This window comes from Pleurodeles waltl, chromosome 8, assembly GCF_031143425.1.
Source record: "Pleurodeles waltl isolate 20211129_DDA chromosome 8, aPleWal1.hap1.20221129, whole genome shotgun sequence".
NCBI classification, from domain to species: Eukaryota; Metazoa; Chordata; class Amphibia; order Caudata; family Salamandridae; genus Pleurodeles; species Pleurodeles waltl.
The window spans coordinates 447,947,198-447,962,096 of NC_090447.1; the positions used below are offsets into that span (position 1 = coordinate 447,947,198).

Here is a 14,899-nt window from a genome sequence, read left to right on the forward strand (position 1 = left end):
GGTCGTTCCACCTCTTCCTGATGTCATCCCTAGTTCTTGGGTGCTGTCCCACTTCGTTGACCCTGTCCACGATTCTCCGCCATAGCTCCATCTTCCTAGCTATGGTGGTGTGCTGCACCTGAGAACCGAATAGCTGTCATTCTACCCGGATGGTTTCCTCCACCATGACCCTGAGCTCCTCCTCAGAGAACCTGGGGTGTCTTTGCAGTGCCATGGGGTGGTGTGGGTGATGTGCGGGATGGTGTGTGTTGTGATGTATGGGGTGATATTTAGAGGTGTGTGGTGTTTTGTGCGTGGATGTTGTGTGAGTGATGGTGTTGAGTGCCTGTGGATGCTAATTTGTAGATGGTTGTGTCTCTCTCTGGCCTTCTGTCGCAATTGTGGTCATAAGGGTTTGTGGGTGATGTGGGTGTGTGTTTTATATTGTATTGGGTGTGTGGGAGTGGTGTGTGTATGTGTATCAGGTGTGTGTATTTCGATTTGTCCAATATGGATGTGTTTTGTAAATGTGTGTGTATTTTTTGCGCGGCGGTGTGCACCGCCAATGGAATACCGCGGTTGAAAGACCGCCACGTGGATTTGTGGGTCATGATGGTGTGGGCATATTTCTGTTGCCGTGACGGTGGAGGTTTTTTTATCGCCAGTTTATCACTTGCCTTTGGTGTGGCGGACTTGTGTGGGTGTCTGCATTTTGGCGGATTCCTAGCTGTGGGTCATAATGACCGTGGCGGAATTCCACAGCCGCGGCGGTGTGTTAGCGGTCTTCTGCAAGGCAGTAAGCGGCTTTTACCGCCAATGTTGTAATGACCACCATAGTGGCTTATCTTGACAGGAATGAGTTATGACGGTGTCAGATGAAGTTAAGGAAATCCTTGGTAGGTCTTTAACAGAAGAGGAGAAAAAATCTGCTCTGAAAGACCTGGCATGGTGGAAAAAGGCAGTTACTGACATCCTCCCAGTGAAATTTTACCGAACAAATACCAGCTTAATGGCAGCCACACTCTAGAAGAGCTATGTGGGCGCACTAGAGAGAAATACCTTACCTTCATCCACTAGAGAAGCTCAGAGAATGTCTAACCTGAAAGGACACAGGGATAATCTGGAGATAGCCTGATACAAGCCGCTGTCCATGCTGAACTTAGATTCGGAACCCCTCTGCCCACACATGCTGGAATTAGTAAACAGAAATCAGAATGGGTTAATTCCCAACCATATCACCTCCCTTTACATCAAGAGACTGTTGAGGGTACTTTATGAAACTTCGAGGGTGGTGTACCAGGAGCCCATAGCACTCTGGGTCAATTTAGAAAAAGCATATGACTCACTACATTAGGGTTACTCGAAGGAGGTAATGCACCACATGAATATAGGAAAGAAACATGATAGATAGGACTTCTATATATGGACTCTTTAGCAAGAGTGCGGACAAACCAATGTATATCTTGTACATACAAAATATTCAGAAGCACTAGACATTGTTGTCCTCTTTTGCCTCTTTTGTTTGCACAAGAAATGGCAACCTTCGGTAACTTCAAAAGGAGGGAAGAGCGAGAGAGCAGTATTCCACTTATAGAATGTATCATGTTATTTTTTTGTTAATTGACAATACAATAGAGTAAGACAGTATGCTTATATACCTTTGCAACACAACAAGCATACAACACTTGAAGGAGCTGTAGGAAAGTAGCATCTTTGTAGCATAATTACCCCCACTTTGTGACTGCTGTCAGTGTGTTTAGACTGTAGTACACTGGGATCCTGTTAACCAGAACCCCAGGGTCTGCGCTCTCTCCTCTAAATTTGGTTACATGGTAACTTTTACGCCCCACAATTGGCATACTATGTAAGTCCCTAGTATATTTTACTTAGCTACCCCGGGTATTGGTACACCAGGGGTCTCCTTTTGGCTGTAGGAGGTATAATGCCACCCATTGGAGCCCATGCAAACTGTGTCTGCAGGCCTGCAATTGCAGCCTTTGTGAAATGGTGCATGAACCTTTCATTTTAGATGTAAGTATTTTCTTATATCACGGTCACTGCACTTGGACACCTCTCTAGTAGGCCCTTCAGTCCAGGGGCAGGGTGCATGTTCCTAAGTGTGAGGGCACCCCTACATGAGCAGAGGTGCCATTGCAAGCCCCATACTCCATTCCCAAGCTGGTCCACACAAAAGTGATTTTATCTACAGCTGAATAAACCAGCCCATCAGATGGCCTTTGCCCGCTCTGCCTGCCTGTTTGTACACCACCCTGCATTGCCTGCTGCACATCCGCATCACCACCTGGCTACACGTGTCCATATGCCCAACCGCATGCCTTGAGTTTTACACCTAAAGCTTGTCCTACGCACAACACCAGTGCCTAAAGGTTAGCGCCATTGCAAAGTCATGTGATGTCTTCATATTCACTTTCCAGGACAAAAGTATTTTGTGCTAGGAACATACCATCTTTTCTGTGCAAATTCCTCTCTTCGTCACTTTGCAGTAAGACAACATTACTGGGGGGTTACTTGGGTGAATCAGTGCAAAAAACCATATGATTTGACATAAAGCCCTATCAACTAAGGTAGCCAGACCATACTTTGTATAAAAAAATAATACCTCCTTGAAGCAGGTGATAATTAGGAGATATATTTTTATTTTTCCAAAAATCCACATATACTATGTGTGCTGAAATGCAGTACGTCCAGTACGTGGGACCCTCTTTGTAGGGATTTTGTACTGGAAGAGTTTGCTTCCGGTACAAATCCTATGTACACTGAGCTCTACGAGGTTGTGCCTCACTCATGGTCACCTTATAGTGCACCAGCACAGTGGAGGACAGCAGTAGGTCAGTCTTAGTTAATGTAGCTCTGTGCTATGCTTTTGCCCCCTTGGGTGGCACAGCACAGCAGATTTGGTGGTTGTACTGTGTTACACAAAAAAATAATAAATGTGTCCTTAATTTTCCCTAATACACGGAACCCAGTGCTACTGTGAGGTATAACATGCACAGTTCACATGAGGCGCATCACAGAGTAGTTCTTTAAGGTTCACCCTTGTGTCGCCCAGGTGCACATAACCTTGTGCACATTGTTCACTATGCTCTCTTTACTACATTTCACCGGGTGCCATGTGGTGCAAATCATCCTATGCTCTGCTGGTGTACACACACCAACAATTACACATGCATCCACGCAAACAACCGAATAGTCATAAATAACCTTGTGCCCCGCCAGCACATAGTTATGTATGACTATCGGCCTATGTGCGTTAATGCTTAAATGATTGTTGGTGTTTTTGCTGGGTATGTTGTAGGAAAATACCCTCTTTCTTGGCCTGGTTACCCCCCTTTTCTGCCTGATGTCAGTGTGTTTGACTGTGTTCACTGGAATCCTGCTAACCAGGACCCCAGTGATTATGCTCTCTCTCCCAAAACTATGTGTTTCATCCCACAATTGGCATACTGGTGCCTCCATGTAAGCCCCTAGTATATGGTACCTAGGTACCCAGGGCATTGGGGTTCCAGGGGACACCTCTGGGCTGCATCAGTTATTCTGCCACCCATAGGGAGCCCATACAAAGGGTTCTGCAAGTATGCCATTGCAGTCTGCGTGAACTGGGTGCATACACCCATTTTTACTATAGGTAACTACACCAGGTCACTGTAAGTCACCCCTATGGTAGGCCCTCTCAGTCCGGATGGCAGGGTGCATGTACCTGTGTGTGAGGGCACCCCTACACTAGCAGAGGTACCCCCACAAACTCCAGACCCATTTTCCTGGACTTTGTGAGTCCGGGGACGCCATTTTACTTGTGTACTGGACATAAGTCACTACCTATGTCCAGCTACATAATGGTAACTCCGAACCTAGGCATGATTGGTATCAAACATGTTGGAATCATACCGCAGTACTTTTGCAAGTATTGGTTGTATGATTCCATGCACTCTGGGGGCTCCTTAGAGGACCCCCTGTATTGCTTCCACGGCCTTCTGAGGTTTTCCAGGAAGCGCCAGCTGCTGCCACCTCACAGACAGGTTTCTGCCCTCTTGTTGCTTGAGCAGCAACAGGAGCAGGAAGGCAGAACAAAGGATTTCCTTTGGGAGAGGGGTGTTACACCCTCTCCCTTTGGAAATAGGTGTTACATGGCTTGGGAGGGGTAGCCTCCCCAATACACTGGTATGCTTTGAAGGGCACATTTGGTGCCCTCCTTGCATAAACCAGTCTACACTGGTTCAGGGACCTCCAGTCCTTGTTCTGGCACGAAACTGGACAATAGGAAGGGGAGTGACACTCCCCTGTCCATCGCCATCCCAGAGGTGGTGCCCAGAGCTCCTTCCAGAGCATTCCCTGGGTTCTACCATCTGGAATCCAAGGTTTGCAGGGAACTCTGGGAGCATCTGAGTGGCCAGGTCAGGCAAGTGATGTCAGAGCCCCCTCCTGATAGGGGGTCACTCAGCTAGGTGACCAATCCCCCTTTCAGGGCTATTTAGGTTGTCTCCTTTTGGTGGTTCCTCAGATTTGGCTTGCAGGATTCTAGCAGGATTCCGCTGCATCCCTTACTTCGACTTCTGACCAAGAAACTGCATCTGCACTCTCCAGGTCAGGACAATCTGCAACAAAGACAAAGACTTTGCCTGCAACATTGTTTCTCCGGCTCCTTACAGCTTTTGCAACATTCTGCAGAAGAAAGAAAAAGGACTTTCCCTTGGAGTGAAGCAGTCAATCGCCTGCATCTGCAGGCACCAACAGCAACGATGACCGGCTGCATGAATCCTCTCTCCTGCTGAGCTGAGTGGATCCTGAAACACAGGTGGTGGTTGGAAGTGGTCCAGATGGTCCTCTCTACCAACTGTCCAACTTGGGTGGAGGTAAGCCCTTGCCTTCCCATGGAGGACAGTACCCCCATCCGCCACGTCTTTTGCAGCTGCCAAGGCTTGTTGGCACTTCTTCCAAGGGGTCTTCAGTCTTCGCGTAGCTCCAGCTCCACCACTCTTTCCCTCAACGCACAGCTCCCTGACTGACTTTCCTGCAGTGTGGGACTCCTTTTCGTAGTGCTGCGTGGGCTCCATTTGCACCTTCTGTGTCCCCATTCTTTGGGACTCCTGTGTGTGCCGCCTGTGCTTCCGTGGGCTCTCTCTGTGACGATGAGGGTCCCCTCTGACTCCCCCTCCTGGATTGAGACCTCCTGGGCCTTGCTGGTCTCCGGCAGCACTACTTCCCGACAACCACATGTTTTACCTGTGCCAAGGGTTGTTGGTGAAATCCGGACATGCAAACCTGACTGCCGTCTTCTTCCCGGCGTGACATCACCTGCATCCTCCAGGAGCTCGACTCCAGCTCCAGAGCTTCAGTGCTGACTTTCCTTCTGCACAGTCCACCAACTCCTGCAATCCTCAGCTTCGTGGGTTAGGGTTCCTGCCCCCACTGGACTCTGCTGTGTCGTCTGGACTTGTTTCCCTCTTTCCACAGGTCTTCCTCTCTAGGAATCAACATTTGGTTTCTTGCAGTCATCCCTGGGTTTTGCAATCCTCTCCTTTTCGTGGGTGTTCTGGGGAAAATCTAGTAATTTATTACTGCTTTCCTGGTTGCTGGGGGGTGTTGTGGTACTTACCTTTGTGCTTTCCCTCAACACACTCCACTTACCTGGGTGGGGGTGACACTCTTGCATTAAATTTTTTTAGTATATGGTTTGTGCTCCCCCTAGGTCCAAAATTCTCTATTGTGTTTTACACTATTTGCAATGTTGTCTTACTATTCTCATGCCTGTTTCTGACAACTAGTGTATATCCTGTGTATTACTTACCTCCTACGGGGGTATTGCGTCTATAGTAATTTTGATGTTGTGTTACTGTAGGAAAGTACCATCTTGCCTGGCATGTTACCCCCATATTTCACTGTATATATGTTGTTTTAGTCTATGTGTCACTGGGACCCTGCCAGGCAGGGCCTAATGCTCATAAGTATGTGCCCTGTATGTGTCCCCTGTGTGATGCCTAACTGTCTCACTGAGGCTCTGCTAACCAGAACCTCAGTGGTTATGCTCTCTCTGCTTTCCAAATTTGTCACTAACAGGCTAGTGACTAAATTTACCAATTCACATTGGCATACTGGTACACCCATATAATTCCCTAGTATATGGTACTGAGGTACCCAGGGTATTGGGGTTCCAGGAGATCCCTATGGGCTGCAGCATTTCTTTTGCCACCCATAGGGAGCTCTGACAATTCTTACGCAGGCCTGCCAGTGCAGCCTGAGTGAAATAACGTCCACGTTATTTCACAGCCATTTACCACTGCACTTAAGTAACTTATAAGTCACCTATATGTCTAACCTTCACCTGGTGAAGGTTGGGTGCAAAGTTACTTAGTGTGAGGGCACCCTGGCACTAGCCAAGGTGCCCCCACATCGTTCAGGGCAAATTCCCCGGACTTTATGAGTGCAGGGACACCATTACACGTGTGCACTGTACATACGTCACTACCTATGTACAGCGTCACAATGGTAACTCCGAACATGGCCATGTAACATGTCTAAGATCATGGAACTGGTGCCCATCTCTGCATAAACCAGTCTACACCGGTTCAGGGATCCCCCAGCCCTGCTCTGGCACGAAACTGGACAAAGGAAAGGGGAGTGACCACTCCCCTGACCTGCACCTTCCAGGGGAGGTGCCCAGAGCTCCTCCAGTGTGTCCCAGACCTCTGCCATCTTGAAAACAGAGGTGTTTGTGGCACACTGGACTGCTCTGAGTGGCCAGTGCCAGCAGGTGATGTCCTTCTGATAGGCTCTTATCTCCTTCCTAGGTAGCCAAACCTCCTTTTCTGGCTATTTAGGGTCTCTGCTTTGGGGATCTCACCAGATAACGAATGCAAGAGCTCACCAGAGTTCCTCTGCATCTCCCTCTTCACCTTCTGCCAAAGGATCGACCGCTGACTGCTCAGGACGCCTGCAAAACTGCAACAAAGTAGCAAGACAACTACTAGCAACCTTGTATCGCTTCATCCTGCCGGCTTTCTCGACTGTTTCCAGGTGGTGCATGCTCTGGGGGTAGCCTGCCTCCTCTCTGCACCAGGAGCTCAGAAGAAATCTCCCGTGGGTCGACGGAATTTCCCCCTGCAACCGCAGGCACCAAAAGACTGCATCACTGGTCCTCTGGGTCCCCTCTCAGCATGACCTGCGTGGTCCCTGGAATTCAGCAACTCTGTCCAAATTATTCCCACAGTCCAGTGACTCTTCAGTCCAAGTTTGGTGGAGGTAAGTCTTTGCCTCCCCACGCTAGACTGCATTGCTGGGTACCGCGTGATTTGCAGCTGCTCCGGCTCCTGTGCACTCTTCCAGGATTTCCTTCGTGCACAGCCAATCCTGGGTCCCCGACACTCCTTCCTGCAGTGCATAACCTTCTGAGTTGTCCTCTGGCGTCGTGGGACTCCCTTTTGTGACTTCGGCTGGACTCCGATTCACGTTTCTTCTAAGTGCCTGTTCAGGTACTTCTGCGGGTGCTGCCTGCTTCTGTGAGGGTTCCTTGACTTGCTGGGTGCCCTCTCTGTCTCCTCATCCAAGTGGTGACATCCCGGTCCCTCCTCGGCCACAGCAGCATCCAAAAACCCTAACCGCGACCCTTGCAGCTAGCAAGGCTTGATTGCGGACTTTCTGCGTGGGAACACCTCTGCAAGCTTCATCGCGACGTAGGACATCCATCCTCCAAAGGAGAAGTTCCTAGTTGTCTTCTTTCTTGCAGAACTCCACACTTCTTCCAACAGCTGGCATTTCCTGGGCTCCTGCCACTCTCGACACTGTTGCTACTATTGGACTTGGTCCCCTTGTCTTACAGGTACTCAGGTCTGGAAATCCACTGTTGAGGCATTGCTGGTGTTTGTTCTTCCTGCAGAATCCTCCTATCACGACTTCTGTGTTCTCTAGGGGTAGTAGGTGCACTTTACACCTACCTTTCAGGGTCTTGGGGTGGGCTATTTTTCTAACCCTCACTGCTTTCTTACAGTCCCAGCGACCCTCAACAAGCTCACATAGGTTTGGGGTCCATTCGTGGTTTGCATTCCACTTTTGGAGTATATGGTTTGTGTTGCCCCTATACCTATGTGCTCCTATTGCAATCTACTGTAACTTTACACTGCTTGCATTACTTTTCTTGCTATTACCTGCATAAGTTTGGTTTGTGTACATATATCTTGTGTATATAACTTATCCTCATACTGAGGGTACTCACTGAGATACTTTTGGTACATTGTCATAAAAATAAAGTACCTTTATTTTTAGTACTTCTGTGTATTGTGTTTTCTTATGATATTGTGCATATGACACCAGTGGTATAGTAGGAGCTTTACATGTCTCCTAGTTCAGCCTAAGCGCTTTGCCATAGCTACCTTCTATCAGCCTAAGCTGTTAGAAACACCTCTTCTACACTAATAGGGGATAACTGGACCTGGCACAAGGTGTAAGTACCTCTGGTACCCACTACAAGCCAGGCCAGCCTCCTACAGTTACCATAATAAAGTACCTTTTATTTTTGTAACACTGAGGGTATTCTTTCATGTGTGTGAGTGATGTGTGACGTTTGTGGAATTGCACGAGCGTTGCATGTGTCCTAGATAAGCCTTGGCTGCTCATCCACAGCTACCCCTAGAGAGCTTGGCTTCTAGACACTGCCTACATTTCACTAATAGGGGATACCTGGACATGCTGTAAGGTGTACGTACCTTAGGTACCCACCACACACCAGGCCAGCTTCCTACACATGTACATTTGCTATATGGACATCTGTAGGCGTATTGGCCTCTTTGTGTGTTTTGTCCTCGGATTTGTACTTATATTTGCCTCTGTGTGTTTGCACTCTACAAAAGTGAAAACTGTTGCCACTGTCAGTGCTTGTTTCAATGAAGTGTGCCAAGACACTGTGTGCATGTATCATTGTACGTGCAAATTTGTATTGTGTTGGGAGAGAATAAAGTACATGAAGTATTGTTAAACTCTGCATTTCCTTCTTCTTTCTTTAGTTGATGTGCGCCTTCCATATCAAGTTGAGCTGCTTCTGCAGAACATGATACTGGTTTTCTTCTGTATTGGCATAATTAGCTCTGTCTTTCCATGGTTCCTGATTTCTGTTTTGCCTCTTGGTTTAATATTTTTTGTAGTAAACAAAGTTTCAAGGTAAGATCTTTTTGGATAATTTGCATGATTTTTGAATAGTTATATGTATGTGAATCACTCTACAGCAAAACGTTTGTGCCCTCAACAAATTTGATGACCTTGAATAGAGTTTTACATTCTATTTACCTTTCTGTTGGTGGTTCAGGCTCAGGCATCAAATGAGGTGCATATTTCTAACACAAATTAAACACAATAAGTCAGGAAATTGCCATTCGATCATTAGCTATTGCGGTGCCACAAGCTACTTTGACTATAACCACAGTGCACGAATTAACTAATTTATTTTACTCAGCTTGACCTTCATCCTACTCAGTTTTGTTAAATGATATTTGATATTTACCCATTTCAGGATTGGTATGAGTTATGAACGCCTTCCTTATATCTAGTTCTGTGCCAGTAAGTTTAACAAAGGTGTTAGACCTGACATCCTTGGTGTGGCCTTCCCCCAGATTTTTTACTGTCATCCCTCCTGTTTTCTTTAATTCGTTTTTGTTTGTATTAGGGCTCTGTGCACTCTACCACGGCTAACCAGTGCTAAAGTGTATGTGATCTCTCCTTTAAACATGGTTAAATGGGATTATACCTAATTGATACATTTAATTTACTTGTAAGTCTCTAGTAAAATGGCACTCCTTGTACCAAGGGCTTGTAAATTAAATGCTACTTGTGGGCCTGCAGCACTAGCTGTGCAGCATTCGCTGTTCTCGCTGTGCCACCCACTAAAGTAGCATTTTAAAACATCCCTCAGGCCTGCCATTGCAGCCTGTAGTGCAGTTTTTAAACTGCCAGTTCGACCTGACAAAATGCCCCTTTTGCCAGGCCCAAACCGTCCTTTTTAATATATATTAGTTACACCTAAGGTAGCTTTTAAAAAGTACGACAAGTGCCTTTAAGTTTTTCATGTTCTGGTAGTGAAAAACACCTACATTTGTTTTTCCCTACCATAAGGCCTATGTCTCCAGATTGGATAACATTGGGTTACATTTAAATCCTCTTTAATGATACAGTGAGATTTTAAGTCAGAGTTCCGAAAATTCCACTTTTACAAAGTGCAAAAAGAACACATGATGGACAGAATGCTGAACAATGTCAAACATTCACCCCCAGTCACAGATCTGGGCCTAAACCCATCATTTTTTTGCTTGCCCGTGATTCCAATTTGGACCCAGCCATATACAAATCAGTCTTCACCATGCACCCCATGGAAACAGTCATAAATCACTGTAAGTTCAAATATGACCCTTCCTACAATAAGATAAGGGGGGTGGGTGTCATGTGTTATGCGCCATGCAGCCAAACACATGGTATATGAGCTCTCTGGTACCTTACAAGCTTTGAGTGACCTAGCATAGCACACCATACATTCTTAAATAGGTAGCCATGCAAGCTGTGTTTTTTCTTTCAAACCCAGGTTGTGAATCTTTACTCTTGAAATATTTCTAGGCTTTGGCATTCGTGGAGCCAAGAGAAAAGGGGGGGGTCTCAAAACGCAAAATCCTCATACATTTTCTATAGACTTCTTTAAGAAGAGCTGCCGAAATGACACTAAATTTGGCAGGAAGCTAGATCTTAGTCCCACACTGTGCTTTTTGTGATATGATGTAAATCCCCTCAGTAGTTTTTTAGAAATTGAGGGTCCGATATATTTGCTTTATTTCTCTTAAGCATATTTGCTCCTGCGGGAGTCAGACCCCCGCAGGAGTGAGTGCTCTGATTGGCTGCCAGCAACATCAGAAAAATGAATTAGTCCTCTGTTCTGAAGTTTGATAAAGATATAAGGGGGCAGGGTAGGGATACCCTGCCCCCCTAGGCTCAATGGAGGGAACCTAGAGCCCCCCCCCTTTTACACCATAACCCGGTGCCAAAAGTGAAAAAAAGAATATGTCAGCTTTTGCTGCGATTAGGGACTCCCACAGGATCATTAAAAAAAATGAAGGCCCAGGACCACATCGGTAAATTAAGAGAAGGTGGACGTGTGGAGTGTCATTAGAGTGAGGCTCACAGGCCCACTCATTTAAAATTTCTGTTGCTATGTGCTTAACTCACCCTTAGCCATAGCTAATGGAATTATACAGCAAGGGACAGTCAAATTATGCGTCAAATTTAATTAAATTATGTGGCAGGAAAAGGCAAATTATGCGGCATTATGCAGCACATTTTGTGATAGTATTACTTCATTATTGTGACATTTTTGAACTTGTTAACACTCTCTGGGCATTAGTTGCACCACACTGGTACCAGTTTAACACTCAAATAAAGCAATAAGCTAGAGAAAGGTGACAAGACAACCTTTGCAAAGGGCCTTGACTGTGTAGCAGCTCGTGTCTCTGCGGTTTTAGAAACTTTGGAACCGTTTGAGCTAGAAACAACATTTTTTTGGGTTAAAATCTTCAGATTATGCAACAGATGATGGATTATATGGCAAATGCGTCAAATTTAGAATTATGCGAAAATCGCTGTGGCCGCACAATCACATAATTCCAGCGACCCTGCCCTTAGCCTATATTGCTCTGGTGTATAGTGCTGCGCAGTGCATGTGTGAAATACATGTTCTGAGTGTATGTGTACTTGTGGATGGGTACAATACAGGGATAATGCAGTGCTGTGCTGTGCAGTGTGTACATATTATCTGCATCGGTCTATGTGTGCCGTTGAATGGTACAATACATAAAGGATGTAGTGCTGTGCAGAATGTGTATTCTATTTGCTGTGGTAGGTGTATGTGTACCTGTGAATTGATGCAATACATGGAAGCCTCTGAGTTCAATTTAGAGAGACCCATGTTTAAATAGAGGAACATGTGTAGAAGAGATAGAGGAATCCCCCCAGTACAAATGTGTGTATTCCTGCCTTCCTGTAAGCTGGGTGGGACATACTGAAGGAAGTGAGAGATAGGCTTTTCAGTACACTTCAAATGGTGCTCTTCTTTTTGGCTACATATTTTATTGGTTTTCCAGCATTACAACATACTTATGCAATTAAATAGGGAAGACAAAAAAAAATTCCCATTACCCCCACCCCTATACCTTGAGGACACCGGCTAGGACTACGCTAGTCATCACTCACCCAGCCGTTCCAAATCTTGTCAAACTTTTTGGGGCACCTCTCCTCTCATAAAACACCTTTTCCTGCATGTAACAATCATTAATTTCTCTTTCTCAATCCTTCATCACAGACATCACTGAGGAGCCCCATTTGCATGCCACTTCCCTCTTAGCTAGAAGGAAGCCCAGAATGAATAGTATCAGCTCATAGGACATTGTATCAGATTCACTCCATATCCCCAACGATACTGGTTGGGCCCCTGGATCTCCATGAATAACAGTAGCTCCCTCCAGCCTATGGATCACCCCTCCCAGTACTTACGGCAGAGCAGGACAATCTTACAGTGTATTGAGGAACACACCCTGCTGCCTGCACCATCTCCAACACTTCTCATCAGATAAGAGACATCAAGTTGAAGATTCCTTACCTTAGAAATTCCCACAGCCGCCAGTCTGGATCTGGAGATTTCTTTCGAGCAGTACCCCTGCGTGCCATTAGGTGGCATTGATCAGCTTCACATCTTTCGTTGTCCACACCGGACATGACAACTCGGGTCCTATATAGGCGATACCCAGGCACACTGACGTTACTTCTTTTTTTTCTGCCCCAGCCAGCACTAAACTTTGGAAAGAGTTACCCCTCAGTCATTTTTGACTGGTCTTTTTTGACTTTTTGTTGAAGTTTTTTGAGTTGTTTCATTCCTGGTGCGTTGAGGGATGTCTTTGTGGAAGTACAGATTCAAGCACTGTGCATCATGTCATTGGGCGATGTCTGCAACTGATCCGCCCATGGTATGCCTTTGGTGTCTGAAGCTCGAGCACAACCCAGAGTCTTGCTCCGAGTATTGGGCCATGCATCCGAGGCTTTGAGGGAACAGTACCTGAAGCTGATGGCGGCCCAACAGCAGGAGTGTTGTCGATCTAGGCCTCCCTCTACAGAGCCTGGGACTGGGCCGACTCCATGCCTCCCCGGGTTTCCCGGAGCAGGAGCAACCCCTGCCCAACTGAAAGGCCATGCACTTCATTTTTGAGCAGTCTGAAACCGCTGGCTTGCCTTTGAGTCCCGCAGAATTGAAAGAGGCCCCTTTGGATTCCGTGCCGGCAGCTTCGCCCTCAGCTCCGAGTGGCACCCATGGATCCACGACTGGATCTAAGACGACGGCAGTCGTACCAACTCGACCTAACTGTGACATGGAGCCAGATGGGCGTTGTACGATTCCGGCAGGAGCCTTGCCTCCTATGTTGGATCCTGAGCTCATGTCCCTTGGGGTAGGTTACGATGGGGAATGGGAGGGTGTAGGAGGCTGCCTGGTTTGTAGTGGGTACCTTGGGTGCTTACACCTTATACCTTATACCAGGTCCAGTTATCCCTTATTAGTGAAATGTAGTGGTGTTCTAGCAGCTTAGGCTGATAGAAGTAGCTGTAGCTGTAGCAGAGCAGCTTAGGCTGAACTAGGAGACATGCAAAGCTCCTGCAATACCACTATAGTTACACAATACTTATACACAAGTAAAGACAATACTCAGTGTTACCAAAAATATAGTTAGTTTATTTTACTGACACAAGGACAAAAATATCTTAAAGGCAATACTCCTTCTGGAGGTAAGTGTTATACACAATATATACACTAGACGCCAAAATAAGGTAATTAAATAGCCACAGGATAGTGCAAACAACAGGAAATGCTATAGAATGCAATAAAAAGAAATAGGTCTAGGGGCAACACAAGCCATATACTAAGAAAGTAGAAAGCAAATCAAAAATTCCCCCCTAGACAAGTGTAGTGTGTAGAGAATCGCTGGGAGAGTAAGAAAACTACAAAGGTGAGTAAAATACCCCACCCCAGAGCCCAGGAAAGTATGAGTAAAGTACTTCAAGTTTCCTTAGGACACACTACAAGTCGTGATTAGAGTTATTGCAAGAACCAAGGAAGACTGCAAGCAACAAATGGTGGATTCCTGGACCTGAAGACCTGTAAAAAGAGGAGACCAAGTCCAGAAGTCGCAGCAGATTCCAGGAAGAACATGAGCCCCTGCCAACCTAGAAGATGGTGCAAAAGAGGATTCTCCCATCAGAAGAAGTCTCCAGAAGAGCACCTAAGAAGATGGCTCCGGGTTCCTGCATGTTGCAAAGGATGTCCCACGTGTGTAGGAGGCTGGCCTGGCTTGTAGTGGGTACCAAAGGTACTTGCACCCTTGTGCCAGGTCCAGTTATCCCTTATTAGTAGAAGAGAGGTGTTTCTAGCAGCTTAGGCTGATAGAAGTTAGCTATGGCAAAGCAGCTTAGGCTGAACTAGGAGACATGCAAAGCTCCTATTATACCACTTATATCATATGCACAATATCATAAGAAAACACAATACACAGAGTTACTAAAAATAAAGGTACTTTATTTTTATGACAATATGCCACAAGTATCTCAGTGAGTACCCTCAGTAAGAAGGTAAGCAATATACACAAGTTATATGTACACAAACCCAAAATAGGTAAGTAAGAGTCAGGAAAGTAATGCAAACAGTGTAGAATTACAATGGGTTGCAATAGGCAAGCATAGGTCTGGCGCAACACAAACCATATACTCCAAAAGTGGAATGCGAATCACAAATGGATCCCAGACCTACGGGAGCTTATAGAGGATCGCTGGAACTGTAAGAAAACAGTCAGGGTGTCCAAGATACCCCACCCCAAGACCCTGAAAAGTAGGAGTA

At 46.2% G+C, this 14,899-nt stretch overlaps 1 protein-coding gene across 1 annotated transcript in view; it reads left to right on the plus strand.

The window, feature by feature from the left end:
• The window catches only part of LOC138249528 (ATP-binding cassette sub-family C member 5-like), a 2,567,733-nt gene that overhangs the window by 1,970,560 nt on the left and 582,274 nt on the right, over positions 1-14,899 (plus strand). Inside the window, exon 20 of the mRNA XM_069203478.1 lies at positions 8,994-9,147. Coding sequence (XP_069059579.1) covers positions 8,994-9,147 — 154 coding nt within the window. The remainder of the gene's footprint in view (positions 1-8,993; positions 9,148-14,899) is intronic.